At 40.2% G+C, this 18,370-nt stretch overlaps 1 protein-coding gene across 1 annotated transcript in view; it reads left to right on the forward strand.

The window, feature by feature from the left end:
- LOC103458496 (latent-transforming growth factor beta-binding protein 2) overlaps positions 1–18,370 on the forward strand; it is a 104,325-nt gene that overhangs the window by 37,960 nt on the left and 47,995 nt on the right. The window contains exons 4-8 of the mRNA XM_008399342.2: positions 3,208–3,473; positions 4,664–4,918; positions 8,806–9,012; positions 10,940–11,223; positions 12,359–12,461. Coding sequence (XP_008397564.1) covers positions 3,208–3,473; positions 4,664–4,918; positions 8,806–9,012; positions 10,940–11,223; positions 12,359–12,461 — 1,115 coding nt within the window. The remainder of the gene's footprint in view (positions 1–3,207; positions 3,474–4,663; positions 4,919–8,805; positions 9,013–10,939; positions 11,224–12,358; positions 12,462–18,370) is intronic.

The following is an 18,370-nucleotide window of genomic DNA, read 5'->3' on the forward strand; positions in this document are numbered from 1 at the left end:
TAAAAGACACCTTTTTGTTCTGCCCTGTCCAAACGTTGGATGGAGAGGTAAAATGTCAAGTCAAAAGTATTTTTTTGTGTAGATATAGAAAATAAGCCTGTGTCTCAGCAAGTCTGTCGTTTTCAGTGCAACATCTTCATTTTATTCACTAAACATCTAGCTTCAGTTAGAGGTATATAACATGGTCCATATTCACAAAATACTAAAGCAAAACTTGTTTTAATGATTACTTTCTGACTAAATTGTTCCTCTCCTTAAAGTGAGCTTTAAATTCTTGTTAAGATAAAAGTAATTATCTACACATTAAAGCCCTCAAGAGAAATCTGAAGCTGAAAAACCATTGGGAGTGGCTATTGGACTTTTATGAGGCTTTCGAGTTTCTCGAGGAAAAGGGAAAATAGGGAAATTGCTTCAAATTAGATCATGCTGCAGGGATCAGGTTTGTGGTTGAGCTCATTAGATATGTTCTCACATCTCCCACCCAGTGTTATAAAGCTTGAAATAAATGTGATCACAGCACTAATACTTTCAGCATATGGAAAACTGCAACACTCCACATGTGGGACTCCCCTCTTACATATATCATCAGTTTTACAACTTCTTTTTAATTGTGTTTAGGCTTGTCGCACGTAATAGGTAAAATCATTTACTTGACAAGAAATGTGTAAAAAAAACACAAAAGAGTAAACATGAACAACGCAGATGAAAACTCAACTATAACACAATTTTTACCTAAGATAAGAGAAAAGTTTTTTAGTTTAAAAGAGTAAAGATTTATATGAAGATTTTTCTTTTGAGAATAAAAGCTTTCTTAGAATAATAGCTTGAAAAACTAGCCAAATAGCACCCCATAAACCTTACATGATGCTCAGTGGTGTGCAGAGTCTGCCTTGAATTAGTCTCTATTGTGCAAGTCTCACTTTTCTCCACATAACCAGTCCCTGTTTTAGTAATTACGTATAGTAATGCAGTTCTCAAAACATTATGATGACACACTCGATCTTACCAGTCACTTCAAGCTAATGAATCTCAAGTTGAAGGGACATTCTAATTTTGACATAAAATCACAATACAGCCCAAGTAAAATGGTCTCCTTTCTTTGGCCTGGACCGAGACAAAAACATTTGCAGCTGAAGCTAATTACATAAATGTAGAAGAATTGTTTGGAATAAGCCATAATTGATTTAATGTGATCTGCAGACATCAGGAGACGTTTTGTACTAACTGAGAACACAAGAAGTGAAAAACGGAGCACCCAACTCAGCTCCTCCAGAAGAGCAGCAGGAGTGGCAATTGAAGGCAGCGAGTCGGAAAGAGCAGAAGCTTCTTAAAGAGACAATGGCTTTAAAGTCAAATGCCTTTGAAGTCATATTTGATATATACAGCATTTTCATAGCAATTGAAGATGACATAGTTACTTGATTGTCCAAGTAACTATGACTTAGGTTGTCCAATTCAAATTGACTTACTTTTTTCTCATCTGAACCCATAGTAGCTCTTTTTGGCAAAGTCATTTGATTATTTAAAGCTGTACATGTACCACTTGACACCACACATGATGTTTTCCATCATACCATGGTATGATGGAAAACATCACCAGAGGACTCCCAAATGCCATCTAAGTAACCCAGAACCATTGAGGGGCTAGATAATCTTTATGAATGTAGGTGGACAACATCATCATATCCCTACTCCTGTTTCCCCTGCTTGCCTTCTGATCAAAAGTCTGGGTGGACAATGATGAGCTCATGCTGTGCGGAAGTGACTTTGCCATTTGAATGCGTCTGCATCGGAAGGAACAACATCTGGCTAAGCCCAGGAAGCCAGGCAGGATGCTTGCAGGCCAGGTGTCAGCATTAGCAATGGAACTGAGCCAACCAAAACTTGGATTGGAAACTGTATCTGGGTTTAGTATATCTGTCCATCCTTTTACCACCATAAACATCAGAGCCTCTTGTTTCCTTGTCATTCTAAACGCTTAGGACCGACCCTTTAGACTCAGCATCTGGGTGAGCAGCTGGCAGCTGTGTGTGCTGCCTGGAGTCTTTTGAAATGATGACGTGACAGACCATTATCAAATGTTTGCCTCCTTTTCCCCCTTTTCATTTGGTGTCCTGTCTTTATTAACAACAGGAATGTTCTCTTTAAAAAAAAGAAAGACTTGCACAGGCTTGTGCACAGCTGGGACGGGGTGTGTGTGCGTGTATGTGTGTGTCTACTTTTGTTTTTGAAAGTGTGTGGGCATGTGGATATTTTTGTCCAATATGCTTATTGCCAGAAAATTGCTTTGTGTCTGTAGTTCAATTGAACGTATTCACTGTGTACATATGTAATTTGTGGCTTCATAACCACATGTAATAAAGTAATGAATGGCTTGTATCCTCACTTGGGCTTTGATTACAACTTTAAGTAGCTTGTAAGATCGCAGGTGTGTTTTGTGGACCGGCTCCTCTGATCTGTCCGGCAGGGTTTGTCTTTGTCTCACTCTGTCTGTCAGGGCAGATCACTGTGATCCAGATGTTTTGGCGTGGGGCGGAACCCCGCATTCCACAATCAATCCCAAACTCCAGGTAGGCCTGTCTGCCTCCTCCTTTCAGGTCACATGAACCCGATCTTCGAAGTTGTGCAACTGACCCAAAATCAAATGCTCACTGGGACACAATATGCCCTTTTCGGCATATTGTGTTTAATATTTCCTCCCCTCCAGTGGAAGTTTCAGGACGTTCCCCTTTAGGTGGCCACAGGAGTTCCTAATCTAGACAAGCATACCCTGGGGGTGATGGAACGATCTAATCCAGACACCTTTTTAGACGCACAAGTACATACACAGACAAAGTGGGAGTAGTAATTCTTTTCCCTTTTGGCTGCCTGTTACGGTGTACTGTCTAGTCTTGCGAAATGTTGTTACTGTCTAGCTGAGTCTCAGTGATTGGTGGGGCTCTTTGCAGCAGATGTCCTGTGAGCTTAAAGAATTTTATGGTGTTATTAAATTCATTAAAACAAAAGAGCCTTAAATTTGTTTTACCTCATCTATAAAATCAGCTTGACAATGCTATGACCTATGCAGCATCTCTCAAGAGTTCATTTAATTTGATTTCACAGAGATCAACATACAATACGTTTTGATGGGTGTGTCTTCCTTCACTGTGTTTATTTGTTGGAAGTTAATCAGAGTTTTTTTTTCTGTTTTGATTATGTGATCTGCAGAACCCAAGCAAGACAAGGACCTGCGTACTCCTCGCCTCAGCAGAGCGGGACTTCCCGTACCGTGAAGCGTTATCCATCGTCCTCTGAGCCCATAACCTCCAATGCTCTGCCCAACGGCAACGGCTTTGCAAATGGCCACGGCAGTGAGAATAGAAACTGGTACTCCCACAGGAACAGACAAAGCAACACCCCGTCCCTTAACGGTCAAAGGTCTCCTAGTGACAGCCATTTGCAGGGACAGTTCAACCATGTGTTGCATCCAGCAGGTAAGATCAAGAAACTAATCATTTCTATACCGTTTCTGTTCTAAGAATATTTCTTTTTAGTCTTCCTATTTTACCAGGTTATTAATGACCAGAAAAAAGAAGCAACATCATAATGTATGTGTAAGACACAGAGGAGATGTTTTAGAAGGAAAAACTAAAAGATTACAGAGTCAACATTTTAAACGGTGTATTCTCTTGATAATGGAGATTCTTACCTCAACTGTGACGTTTGCAAAAGCTTTCAAACATTTCCAAATTCATCAGAATTCCTAGAGACGTGGATCGAAAGCTCCAAAGGATAAATTAGAGCAATTTTGCTGAAATATGTGCCGCCTGAACATTTAGACGTCTCACAGAAAAATCTTTTTAAGAATGCTTCTTCTGATTTCATTTTAGATACCTTACTTAAAATAGTCTTCATCACTCAGCTACAGAGTCCACAGGGAAGAGTGTTACTGTCAACAGCTCTTAATAGATTTGTTTTTCTAAGTTTAGAACAGGCTAGAGCAAAGAGAGCTAAAAATCATCTTATACTGGTCTCCAGACAACTTTTATAAGACAAACACACTCTCATAAACTGGAAGCCCATTAGCCTCTGTGGTCTGCAGGACTCAGGCAGATGTTTTGTATCATTGCTGCATTCATTGTATATCTTTGCACTAACCTCTCTGTAATAACAAGCAATGATCTCTGGTGCTTCTTCTTGCAGCAGAAACAATTTGACCTTTTTATTTCTACTTTTTACTCTCAAATATGTTATCCAGTGCAAACAGCTGTCTGAAGATCTGGCTTCTGTTCTTTTTCTTGTTTTGTGCCAGGTCTGCGGCTGTTGAGCATATTCCCACCATTACACCATGTTCACATGCACTTACTCTCTCTTTGTCTCCATGACACATACACACATCCACAACACCTTCTACTAAAGATAAAGTGCTCTGGAGCCTCGCCCAACACCTAGCAGTTCTCTCCTCCAGCCCCTTTCCCCGGCTTGTGCCACATTGCTCATTCGCCTGTAGCGTGCCACTGGCCGACCGTCAGCACACACCCTTTCGCTCTTAAAAACCGTCTGTTTGCCTGGATGAAGAGTGTGTCTCTGTGAGGCTGGAGTGGAGGAAAGATGCAGCTCTTCTTAAGCCCATTTCATCTCCTGTCGCTGCTTTTTCTCAAGCAGATGTGCTGGTGTCTTCCAGGGGCTAATCTCACCTCCAACCTCGACCGGATTAAGATCGTCTTCACACCTATGCTCTGCCGAAGGGTGTGCAATGGCGGGCGCTGCTACAACAGCTGCGAGAAGGGAGATGTTACCACTGTATACAGCGACAACTCGCAGCAGCAGCAGCAGCAGCAGCACCAGCACCAGCAGCAGCACCAGCAGCAGCACCAGCAGCAGCACCAGCAGCAGCAGCAGCAGCAACAACAGCCAAAGAACCAAGGCTTCAGACTCTGTAAGTTTTGAATCCCGGGCCTCAACTCCTGCGTCTCTTCTCTCTCATATACGTGTTTTGTTTTTGGGGGTTTTTGGGGTTTTTTGTTTCTTTTTTCTTTTGCCTGTCTCTTTCCATTACACACACACTTTACATGTGTCTCCATTCTGATATCTCATTCCTCTTTTATGAGGTGGGTTTGACAAAATGGATTCGCAGTAGCATGCTGTCTGTTCCGAACACTAAGCGCAAAGAACAAGGAGAGTGGCGTAGATTAAACTTGAGCTCTAAATTAAAAACTTACTTTAAAGGAGAAAAAAACTGAGAAAGCAGTAGAAAAGCACTGTAAAATGGGGCTAATCTCTCTTCATAGACACACACGTGGAGTTGGTGGTCCCACGCTCCCAGCACTTAGCCCCATCTCTCTGTGGTTTGCACCTTGTGGTTGGCCCTGCTGTTAACCATTTAACGTGCTCCCTGGGAGAGCAGAAGCGAGTGAAAGAATCAACGGAGAGGCAGAAGGAGAGAAAGAGTAGCAGCATGAACAGGATTTTATGGGGATTACATTAAACCTGCCATTTATCCAGAGGGCTTTGTTCCAAATTCACACAGAACGGTGTCCATGGGAAGGGAGGGGGTGGTCAGTGCCAGCAGGGCAAGGGAGACCCAAACCCTGCAAGCTTCTTGTTTTTTTTCATCAGTTTTAGGGATCTTGCTAAGAATAATTTAGGAGGAGATTAGTTGAAAAAGCTGTTTGTGTCTCAGACAAGTGGTATTTTTATTTGTGCCACGTCTTAAGTTTCTGAGTTCAATTGATTTTTTTTCTTTGTTTTATGAGTATGCAGTCATCTGGGAGTTGGTACACCCATGTGTTGACTAGGTGTCCCCTGATTGATCTTGATAATAGTGAGAGTATCTTATGTGCTTTGTGCAACACTGCCCAGCATTTAATCTCTCGATTTGTTTTTTATTTTAATTGGTTGGAGGAGGAAGGCAGCACATACTTTATGTTTTACTCACCAATTTCAATGTATTTAATCAAGATTTTGTGTGATGGATCAACACACAGTTGTGTATTATTGTGAAATCTGAAAAGTGAGGCTTCATAGGTTTATTGTATGTCTTTAGTCTATTAGGTTTGCACATTATTTTGCTCATTTTTGTTTGCAAAAATGGCTTAATCCCAGTCAGATTAAATGGAGCACACCTCTAAACATTAGATTTCAAGTCTTTCCATGGATTCATTATTATATTTAAGCATGTACGTGGCATTCTGATATTTATGGTGCATTTATTGGGGCCATTGTCTTGCTGGAAGGTGAACCTTCACCCCAGTTTCAAGTTTCTAGCATCCTCGACCAAGGTTTCTTCTAATACTGGTATTTATATCCATCCCCGTCTTTTCTGTATTGATCAGTTTACCTGATCCCTAGCTGAAGAACACGCAGGATCCTGTTGCCCCGTTTTTTTATGATAGTGATTGCTTGGTCAGGAGGATGTGTGATTAGTTTTAGTCTCATCTGACAAGATCACCTTCTTCCACATGTTTACTGTGTCCTCTAAGTGGCTCATTGCAAATTTCCAATGGCTTTTGTTAAACAATAGCTTTTTTTCTTTCCACTCTTCCATGGAATCCAGATGTACTGTGTTTGGGTCGCAGCCAATGGTTCTACTATGAACTGATTTGTCTGCCTGAACTGTGAATCTCTGCAGTTCCTCCAGACCCAACATGAGCCTCTTGACAGCTTTGCATATCGATGATTTTCTCTCCTTTCCCATCCTGTCAGTTCAGGTCGATGGGCTTATCTTGGTATGCTTACAGAGGTGTCACACTCATATTCCATTATCAGATGATGGATTAAACAGTGCTATTTTATAGACGAGCTTCCCTTTAATCTTCTCCACAACTTCATTCCTGACCTTTCTGGGTGGTTCGTTGGTCTTCATGAGTTACTTATTCACTAGTGTTCTCTAGACCTTTGACTTTTGAGGTCTTCACAGAACAGCTTTAATTATAATAAGGTGAAATTACACACAGGTGGACTGTGAAAGCAATTGGTTACACTTTTGTTCATGGGTGTCATTGTCAAAGGGACTGAATACAAATGCACATAGCAGCTTTTTAAAAACGTATTTTCAGTTGTTCAAAAATAAAAAAGAAAGAAAACCATCAATATTTTTCCATTCATTTCACAATTATGGACTACCTTGTGCTGGACTAACATACAACTGGAAAGAAGGATTTTTATTTGAGAAAAATAATAAATAGATCAATGTTTATTAAGGGTTTCGCAATGTGTTTAATTTATGCAAACAGGTAGTAAACCAGTCCTCAATTTAAGATCTTAACTGCAAATCTTGCTGGCTTATGAAGTACAAACAGCCTGTTGCTGTAGATTTACAGTCCCATTAAAAGGATTATAGTATAAGGCATTGATATTCCAAATACTTTTAACAGAAGCCTCCCAAAATATTACATTCCCCACGCCTCAGCAACCTCCCTCAACAGTGTGCTTATATCCGCCCCTGCCGAATTTCCAGAAATCTCCTTTGATTACATAAAGGCACGTGTTAAAAGAGCATAAGCTCAAATGCTGTAATTACTTGGGGTGTGCATGGATGTCCAGGAATGTCAACTATTTCATCTTGTTGTTATGTTTGATGCATGGTGCAATAAACTCTGCTTGCACAATTACAACAGGCTAACAGGCTTTCTTGATTCATTCCCTCTTCCTTTAAGAGATAGACTCTCTGGAAATCTGGTTGAAAAGTGAAAAGTGTTTTTGTTTAGAGACTCCTGAATGGTCAGACAGAGTCGTCAGCACTATGTTGGTCCAAAAATAGTTAATGCCAGGCTGGAACTGGTCTGGCACAGAACAGAGCAGCACAAACACATTGCCTTTTAATGGCCTCCTTCAGCTGATAATTTAGCCAGCATGTTGAATCGCAGGAGGCCTTCCTGTGTGTCTGACCTGCGTTAGCCTTGACGTCTGGCTCTCTTTTTGACTGTTGTGAATTTCCTAACGCAATGTTCTTTTTTCTGTTTAAACATTCCATTCTAAGCCCTGATATTTGTTGATATTTTTCTATTTTTATGCCATTGCCCGCTCTTGGATACCCCTGCAGTGTCACTGCTGTTAATCTTGGTTGACAGGGAGCTCATTTCCCTGCATGCCATCAAGACTGTCCAGACTCTCTATAGTCCCTGTTTACACCTTGTTAATGTGGGACTGGCTGCCTCAAAGAGACAGAGAGGATGCGGTTCACAGCAGGATTCTGCTGCAATGAGACTCTTTCATCTCGTAATATGTGGATACAGTCCTTAAAGGCGACCCACAGATTTCCTTACTGTAGAACTGAAAAATGTCCCTTTTACACTTATTTATATCCTAGTTTGTTCTTTGTTCATTATGGATGAATGGATTTTTAAATTTTGACTTTCTTTGATGTTTTGAGGTTGTGTCAGAGCAAATCTGTAGGTGGGAGCAGGTCCGGGTAAGCAGAGGGTTTACAAGGCTCTCATCCCTTAAGCCAAAAGACAAAAGGGTTTGAGAAAGAAGCACATCTGGCAAGGGCTGGATTTTTTTTCTCTTCATGAAGAATTGCAACCAATAAATCAAACTGCAGACAGAGTATTATTCAGGATCCTATACGAAAGGAGAGGCATGAGGGACAAAGTTGAGATTTTATAAATGTCACCTGAAATGAGGCGCCTGGTGGGAAACAGCATGACTACTGCCTACTGTTTGCAAACAAATCCTACCAAGTGGAAACCTTAGGAACATGCCCTTCCTATTAGTGCTGCCCCTTCCCTTTCCTATTACCTAATCTTTGTGGTTGAAAATCATCCAATTAAAATTTAGAGTGTTGTAATTTCTTGTCATTCACTTTGTGCTCCTTCTCCGCAGTCTTCTGTCAAATCCCCTGCATGAACGGAGGCCGATGCATTGGCAGGAACCTGTGTTGGTGCCCATCAAATTCAACGGGGAAGTTTTGCCACCTACCAGCACCGCCGCCTCCCAGACCCTCTCCTCACAGCCGCAAGGATGCGAGCCGCCAGGCAGCGAAATCACCTTCCCATTCCACGTACACTTTGCCACTCTCCAATCAGCATGGTAAACATACTTTCAAAAAGATGACATTGTGTTCTGTTTGAATTCATTTTAAGATGGACTTCAAAGAGATAGTTTTGAATCTTTTAAGCAAGAGTCTGTTTAAAGATTATGACCAGTTGATATGTAGTAGTAGACTAGTCTCTTGGCATCTCTGTTTAGTGCGATTACAGTTTATCTCAGCGGCTTTATTGTGAACTCTATGTAATGAACATTTAATCCAATATCACATCTGCATTGGTTGGTATTTTGAGATCATCTAATGGTTCTTTCCATCGGAGTTGAAAGAGGATAACAGTGAGATACCTACTGTGAACAGAAAATATTAAATATTTCTAGTCAAAGTAACGCTTGATAAATGGAGATACAAAGCAAAACTTTGATAGCAGTTGAAGACAATTATATTTCTAACGCTGCCTCACTTTTAATTAGAACTGTTAATCTGACTTAAAACACTTTCTTGTTTATAATTGTCCAGTTCAAATCAAATTGTGGCTAAAATAAAAACTTTTCTTGGTGATTTTCACCAGCAGCACTGAGAGGAAAACTAACTGTAACATCAGGAAGCGACTGAGTAAGATACTGTCAAATAGCTCAAAGGGAATTTGCTATTTCAGTGTAAAGAAAGTCAAGTCAAGAAATACCTTTTATTTTACATTTTCCAACAGATAAAGTCAACAAAATATTATAGCTGTATTTTTAAAAACTGTTTTAACTACTTTTATTGACAATTATTGCTCTTATTGAGGTTAAGAGCTATATAGTATCCAACTCTTGCTGAATTTTCTATTTTGCAAACATTCGTTACCTTAGAGCCATTCAACATTTTGTGATGTCACTGCAAACGCCCAGCCACACAGGGCTATGGCATCTGGACCAGTCGCCTTCAACCCAATATCTGATCCAGGAATGACATCAGTCTGGGGTGCAATATAATATTGGATCAAATCGGTCGTATCTCGGCTATCATCACTAAGTTTGACGCAAACACTTCTCTTTTAAATTCTCGGAGGGCTCATTTTTGATTTTCAGCACTGCTTACAGTGTGGAGCTCTGCTTCTGTGGGACAGCTGTGGAGGCCAGACTCTATTTTAAGCAAATGAACTAATGGATGACTCAGTGGAAGTCCTCACATAGTTTGGATAAGGCTTCTTTTATCATAACAGCAGTGGTTATCAGTAACAGAGCTGAGACATTGTGATCTTTTAAATATATAAATAAAGATTTGCTTCTTCACTATCCCCTCTTTGGAGTTAGGAGGGTTTTTTTTCTCCCCCATTTAATAATGTTATCTCTGTTGGTATCTCAATCTGCTGAACAGTAAATAGAAGCATATTAAGTTAATTAAAGAGACAAATGTCCATGTTGTTTTGTCACTGCACATAAATTTTCCATTTTGTGTGTGCGCTTATTCAAACAGAGGCAGAGGCTTGTTAAGGACGCTTGATAAAATCTGCGTCTTTTACTTGGACGTTGCACTCTGTCTGGAAGATTATGATTTATGAGAGTGGGTCAGGATTCTGGGAAAAAACCCTGGCACTCCCTGAAGATAGATGCTTCCCCTTCTGTCAGAAAGACAAAAGGGCTCGTTCTAGACATTGCAACGTCTTCTAAGCTCTACAGTAAATCTGTTTTTGGTATTTAAATTGATTTGATTTAAACCAGAAAATCCCAAACTCTTTGTGTTCTCCTTGTTGCGTAGTTGTTCACTGCCAGAAATTCTCGGTCTACTCTAGATCTCATAATTTGCAGATGAAGCAAGTGTTTGTTGAACAAGTTTGTGGTCGATGTTAGCTTATAGCTCAAAAATTGGAGAATGTAAATACAAGTGGTATGCTTTGGATGTTTATGCTTCTACTTATAATATTGTACATTTTAAAATGTAAACTATCCAATCTTTTGTGTAAACTCTGGGAATCTCTGTCCCAAGTGTCTCTCCACCCGTCGCTGGTGAACGTCCACATACAACACCCGCCAGAGGCCGAGGTCCAGGTTCACCAAGTAGCTCGAGTCCAGCCTGGACAGAGACCAGCCACCACAGATGGAGCTCACTCTGTCCAGCAGCGCTCCCAGCCTGGAAACGGACACGAACACACGAGTGAACATAACGGCAGACTCGCCCACGGCAATGGCCACTGGAATGGCCACAGTACAACGTCCATCCTCCAGAATGGACACGTTGGCAGATGCTTTCAGGAAACAGTAGATGGACAGGTATTATGTTAAACCTTAGAAAAGCAGTGTTTAAACTGTCATCACTTGGGCATCTTGGAGCATTACCCTCTTGTTGCAGAGGTCAGAAGGGAAAAATTATTTTATTTTCACATTTTTTTGCATTCTCTGAGATCTGTGGAATGAAAAAGACAGACAACCCATGAGAAGGATTTATTTTGGTTATCAAGGTCTTATGTACACTGGCCAATAACTTGGTAGACAGGAGATGGCTTGAACTTTGTCCTTCTCATTCTTCTCTTTGGTCCTCCTCTGCATCCATGAAACCTTCGTTAGCTAAGAATGAGAACAGCTAATGGTTGAACAACCTTTTGCAAAAATGGAAATCATTTTGGTGGGAATTGTTACCATCAAACATAGCCGATGTTATTAGAATTGAACAATTATTGAATTTTATGTTAACCATCTAATAAGCCTAAAGTAAGAAATAAAGAAAAAAGCCTGAAAAGCCTAGAGCCTAAATAAGAATAAAGTATGGAAGTTGCAAATGTAACCCAGATAAGAAAAGTAGATGCATTACTATCACTATCTAATGTGATGGCTAGTATAGCATTTATTCACTTTGATGCACTTTGCTTTGTAGCTATGCAGTTGCAACAAAGTATTGGTCCATAATGAAGTCTTTTCTTTTTCTTTTTTTTTTTCCCAGTATTAGATCCCATTTTCTCTAATTGGGTTTAATGGGAGCTTGAAATTGAACTTTCGAGTCATAATGTCAAAAAAGAAGCAGAATCTGGGCATAAAAGAAGCACAAGAAAGCATTTGAATAAAGTTTTCCCCTTCTTTCTGCCAGAAAGAAATCATGTTTCCCAAAGGAAATCTTCCGTGTTACATCACAGGTATTAGCTAAAAATCTAATAACTACACTTTGGGAGTCTCTCTCTCTTTTTTTTTTTTTACCAAATACCTTAATGAGGCACACAAAGAGGTTCATAGATGGCTTATGTATCCAGTTCACTATGAACTTGGAGAAATGTTTTCATCAAGCACATTCTGAATCAGATACACATATAACCTTGCCAGTGCACAAACACGCAGGCATAAACAATCACGCATGCTCAAACGTGATCCTATCAAACTTGCTTCACAGATCTAACACAGCTGTATGTCATTGCAGTGTGGCAAACCTCTGCCAGGCCTAACCAAACAGGATGATTGCTGTGGAAGTGTGGGGGCGTCATGGGGTTTGAACAAGTGCCAAAAGTGCCCAACCAAACCAGGTAATCCTTTAGTTTCAAATAAGTCCAAATGACAGTGTTTTCATTTTTAGAGCTTGGTTGTATAACATGTTAAAATCTGATGCATAACCTGTTTTCTATACACTTTCTATACTCCTGTTTGTCTTGCTTGTTTCTCTAGTTTTCAGAAATTAACTAACAACTATTTTTAATAAACTTTTCGATGCCAATGTCTATCCTTCAAAAATCGTTTATCAAAACCCTTAATTTAATATAATATAAATTAATGATAATTGAGTTTAAGTCTCTTAAATAACTTGACTTTGATTCTAAGCTTGAACTTCTCCCTCAAGGACTAAAAACTTGTGTTGGATTTGTAGTTTAAAGACTTGGCACATGACTTGGGCAAGATTAGAAACCAGATTTGGACTTTCCACTAAAGACTGAAGAATTGACCGCTAATGGACTTGGTGTTACCCTTTAGAATTGAGACCATTTGAACTTAGCCATCAAAAAATTGAGACTTTACTTGGACTTGCGCCTCAGAGACTGGAGACCTTACTTTGACTTGGCTTTTAAAGACTCATAACTTGACTTGGACTTGCCTCTTAAAAACCCGAGATTTAATTTGGACTTGTTCATTGAAGAATTAAGTTTTGAAATCAACCTGCTCTTCAAAGATGTGAGATAACTTGGAGTTACCCCTTCATAACTTGGGACTCAACTTTTAACCTTAGACTCTACATGTATTTGCTCTTTAAAAATCAATTTTCAACTTTGATTTACCCTTCCTCATCAGACTTAAGACTTGACCTGGACTTCCCAGACTTGTGCTCCACATACTTGAAATTTGAGTTGGTCTTCACCCTGAACAGGCTGTAACTTGATTTTGACTTATTCTTGAAAGACTTAATTTGGACTTAGCCTCTTAGAGTTGAGATTTGACATGGACTCGCCCCACAAAATCATGAGTCTTAATTTGGACTTACCCTTTATATACTTTAGATTTGACTTGGACTTATACCTCGAAGATTTGAGACTCAAATTAACTTTGATGATCATACATAGAAAACAATCTTTCTGAGAACGGTTCTCACTCTTGCATCCAGGGGTTCAAACTGAAATGGTTTTCACTTTCATAAAACCAAACCCTGGCTGCAAATAAAAACACATTTAGCATACTGATGAGGTCCTGGCAGGCACACCACCCATCTTGTGGGCAGAAAGATCCAGTGTGGCCTTTAACAGTGAGGAAATGAAGGACTCTCCAACTCGAGTTGTGGTAGGTTTGAGGAAAAGCAGCTGGGTGGCTGCATGCCGGCACACTGGGTGGGTGGCAACTCTGTCCACATTAGACGATTGCTGGCCACTCGATCTGACAGCTCCAAACGGCATTGGGATTCACTATTTGTCCTTGCACTGGAGATTCATTTGTCTTACAGTAGTCTTAATCATATGGCAATGCCCACATATGCACCATGCTTGAACCGTGTTTGACTGGACCTTAATCAGAAGCAGATACACACTCTCTCAGTCTCCTCCATCAATAATAGATGTCTATCCGTTCCTTTTTGGCTCCCCCTCAGCCTGCCTCATTCCCGCTCTGTGTCTTCAGTGTGATCTCTTTTGGCTCCCAGATGTTTTCCTCTCCCTCTTTCTTTGATGTTTTGGGGGTGAAGAAAGAGCGAATACCCTGATTGCTCCTTTTTGTGGCTGTTTTTGGGGAGGTAACATGCTGTAGGCTGAAGGGTCACACGCAGGAAGACACAAAAAGAATAAAGGGAATGTTAGAAAGGAAAACATTTAAGTCAAGATGAAGTCATGTACCGTGTCCCAAAGACCTTAAAGGAAAATTAACATGATAAATACTTTGAATTTCCTCTGTGTTATTGCTCTCAGTTTAGTGCTTGGATTTATTATTAAGCTCTGGTGCATTGTTCTCGAACCAATCAGGGTTTTTCAGAAATTGTGTAGTTTGGACACTAGAGCAGCCTCTGAAAAATGATCATATTCCTTTGTTTTTTTTTTTTACTCTGAATGTGTCAGCTGAGCTGTGAGCTTTTAGCATTGAGAGAAGTCTTATAGCCTTATACAAGCCTCATGCGTCTCCCATTGAGTATGTGATAATTATGCCATAAAAGCCCAGCTTGTGTCTAGGCGTGCAATGCTGCCATTGACCAGTTTATTGCCAGTCGCAAAATGTACCACTGACTGAGGGCACATCATCTTTTTATACGCAAAGAAGATGCCGGTGTAAGCACAGTTTAATAGAGTTTGGGGATTTAGTTCTTCTTTCCTGTCTCCATATTAAAGTCTGTATATTTACGTGGGTTTCATTTGACCCACTGTTAGAAACTCATTGCTTCTGTTGCAGTCTGGGTGTGTCTGGGAAGTTTTGTACAGGCATTTCACTGCTCTTTGTTACGAAGCAGGACATTTTTCACCATTACAGAACAAGGATTTTATGTTGTATTTGTGGCAATTGCTGTGGGTTTGTGTACGTGAAGGAGAGTGGCCATTCTGGAGGTAAGAATGCCAGTCTGTCCCGTCTTACTGGGAGACGAAGCCTTCAGGAGCCAGGACCTTTAAAAGTCACATGCTGAGGATTCCTGCAGTAATGAGATCCAGATCAAGCAGAACAAGCTGTAGTTAAAGCCATCCTTCTGGCTGACATGAAGAGGTGGAGTAACAAAACAGGCCTGCACTTAGTTCCAAGCTAGTTGTATAATTGCAATTTATGAAACTAGTGTAGAGATTCTTGGACTTGGATACTAATAAAACATTTTTAGCAGTACCATCAAATTGCTTTGGCCCAAGTCTGACCGAGCCTGACTTCCTGTAAGCACACTGGCAACCCCTCCCTTACTGTACGTTATTGGAGCTTCACAAGCTATTTGTTTCTGCATCTGTCAGTGATGAGTAGCATCCTCCCTGTGACTCTCCCTGGAGGAGAGTCACAGCATTAGTGGGAGGTTTCACATCAGATGTATTCAAGGCAAAAGGTAGCGTAACCTACCCACAGGAGCGCTCGATTTTTCTAGCTCTGTAACTGAGAGTCATGGGGTTTATATTTTGCTCTCTTCTTTTTGTGCCTTTTTGCAGTGAGGATGAAGTAAATTGGCTCTTTTCCAATTTGTACACTTCTGTCATACTCACCCATTGTTGTTTTGCACCTAAAAATAAAGATTCTTATTGTTTCTTGTTCTTATGTAAGAAAATATCTGTCAATATGAAACTTTCTGTCAACATTTCAGAGGAAAAATCTGTAGTGGGGACTCTGTTCACTATGAGGTTCAGTTGTGATCAGTCAGATGAAGCTGATGTAAGGGTCAAAGGAGTGCCGCCACTTCCAGATTTTCCCCATGAACTTATCCTTATGAGATGTTCCATCAATTCCCAAAACATCCAATTTACCTCCACAGAGGGCCAGAGCTTGTGCTTCCTAATTCTATTAGCTATGATCAAACATGAATACTTGTTAACAGCCAAATAAGCTAAAAAAAAAAAGAAGAAGGGATTACTTGGCCTCTGAAACAGAACACATGCGTTGGAACAACTCCACGACAGCTTCTCATTGTAATTTGATAGAGACGTCACATGCCTCTGACAATATTTTATCCACTGATGTTGACATAGTGACATTCCTTCACAGCTCGAATGATGAGGCTATTAGCTGGGCAGCAGCATGGCTAATCACGGTTGAGGAGACCTAATCGAGATGAGAAATTAATCCCAGTTGGAGGAAGATGAATATGAAATTTGCAAGCCATATCTTAATTGGAGCCAAGCTAAGTTAAGGAACAGGAATGCACTGTGGTATGCTTTCTCCTGGAAGGATCCCAGGTGGTTAATATTCCACAGTGAGTTGGAGATTATAAAGGAATGTGTGTCTGGTTCAAATGTGTTTGATGTGGCTCACACTGTCATCAGTATCTCTGATGCTCTTAAACTAAATTGTCAAACTATGTGCAAAAGGTGACAATGCATAACTTAATAAAAAGAAAAATAGCATGTTTTAGGTAAAGAGTTGTGTTGCTTATCAAAGACCGTTTGCTTATGTCGTACATGTGTTGTAGGTTGACTCCACTGAATATGTTAGTATTGAAATGATCAAACTAAAGTGGCCTTTTGTAGGTTTTAGATTGTCAGTGTCATCAAGGTTGTTAATGTTAACTCCGTGTGTTTATTCAACAGATGAACCTCAATTAGTTTCATTAGCAGGGACTCATTAAACACATTTCATATTATGTGGCTCCACCTGTTTGGTAAGTGCTGCCTGTGTCAGTAATTTCTGTTTTTGGAGTAAAAAACTTTCTCCTGCACTTTTTTGTTCTAAAGAAAGTTCTGGCTAAAACTCCAAGAAACGAAACATTTTCTAGACGAGCTGTATTTGACCTTCATTCTGTAATAGCTTGTTGGAGATCAAATCTTTGGATTGGATTCTAAGTATGTCTTGGCTTTGGGGGTTGATGACTTTCCTACAAAGTTGCCCCCGCTAGGATGGGTAAACGAGTATCTCCTGTTTCTGTCCTGTGTTTTTATCCCGTCTCCTTCCTTCTTCTACACATTCTCAAGTTTTCCATCCTGCTAAGTGAGAAAGTGTGGTTGTCTGCAAGCAAGTCTCCTGAAAAGCTGGCAAAAAGCCCTCAGGCCTCTGATTGATGGACCAAGGCGCTCCGTCGTCTTAGAAGAACAGCCTAAAATCTGGGAGGTCTACAGATACATTGCAATAAATTCAACTATTAACGATTTCTGGACCGCTCGGGAGCACAAATTACCTGAATTCCCATCTCCCGTCTCAGTTTTCTGGTTTTCCCACCCATATATTTCTTCTTTCAGTGTGTATAGGCTGTCTTTTCATTCATAATAAGGTTCAGGGCCATTTATTGAAAAAAAAAAATTCATATCAAAGCAAGAAATAAAGGATTTCTCCTCATTCAAGTTAGTACATCACATGCAATCCTGACACATGCCCCTGAAGGAATTTATAACACTTTCAGGTCAGAGAATTTAAGCAAATATTATTGAATATTCTCCAGTGGAATGCACAACACAATTGAATGGAGACGAGAAATTAGTGAGGGGTGACAACATCTTTTGTTGGGCAAGGCTAAATGGATAGACAAGAATTGGTAGATTTTTGTCTGTCCTCTAAGTGACAGACACAAATGAGCGACCCTAATGATGCACAGCTTGAGCTCACTCTTGCAAACCACTGCCCGAGCAGCTCTACATTTTCTACACAAATGATTTTAGATTGAAGCATGGGAACCATCGTCAGGCTCAAGACTCAGCAACAGGTTTTTATTTGGTTTAAAGCAGCGCTTGTCAAACTATGGTGGAAGTGCCACTTGTGGCATTTTGTTTACCATTGGTGGTATTCATGGGCCCAATTTAGCATAATTGTTTTTAAAATAAATGTGCCATGTGTGTGCTGGCCATAAAGAAACCACAACGATTAGTTTTTCGATCATGTAGATCTTTGCTTCTCAAAAGTATGTTGTGGCATTTTGAAAACTCCCTGTATTTACTGTAGTCTTTACGTAGATCTGGGAATGACATCAAGCCCAGTTCAACAGTAGTCCAGTTCCAAATTCAGAAAGGTGTTGTAATTTGCCAATTTGTTATTGCCAGAGACCCAGCTAGATGACATATCTTTCTGCATTTGTAGACAATAGCAGCATTAGGTCTTAAAGGTGATGGACATGGTCAGCAAACTATTTCAGTAGGTTGTAGCATTTGAAACAATGCCCATTGTATTCCATGAAAGAAAATATCCCCCTCAACATTATACTACCACAACCAGCTTAAAATGTTGGTGCAATGTGGAATTGGGCCGTACTTTTGTGTTGTTTATGTCAAACTCTGACCGTACCATCTGAATGTTACAGCTGCCATCGAGATGCATTGAAGCAGGAAAGGTTTTTGCAATTTGATATTGTCCAATTTTG

This window comes from Poecilia reticulata, linkage group LG22 (genome assembly GCF_000633615.1).
Source record: "Poecilia reticulata strain Guanapo linkage group LG22, Guppy_female_1.0+MT, whole genome shotgun sequence".
In the NCBI taxonomy this organism is placed as follows: Eukaryota; Metazoa; Chordata; class Actinopteri; order Cyprinodontiformes; family Poeciliidae; genus Poecilia; species Poecilia reticulata.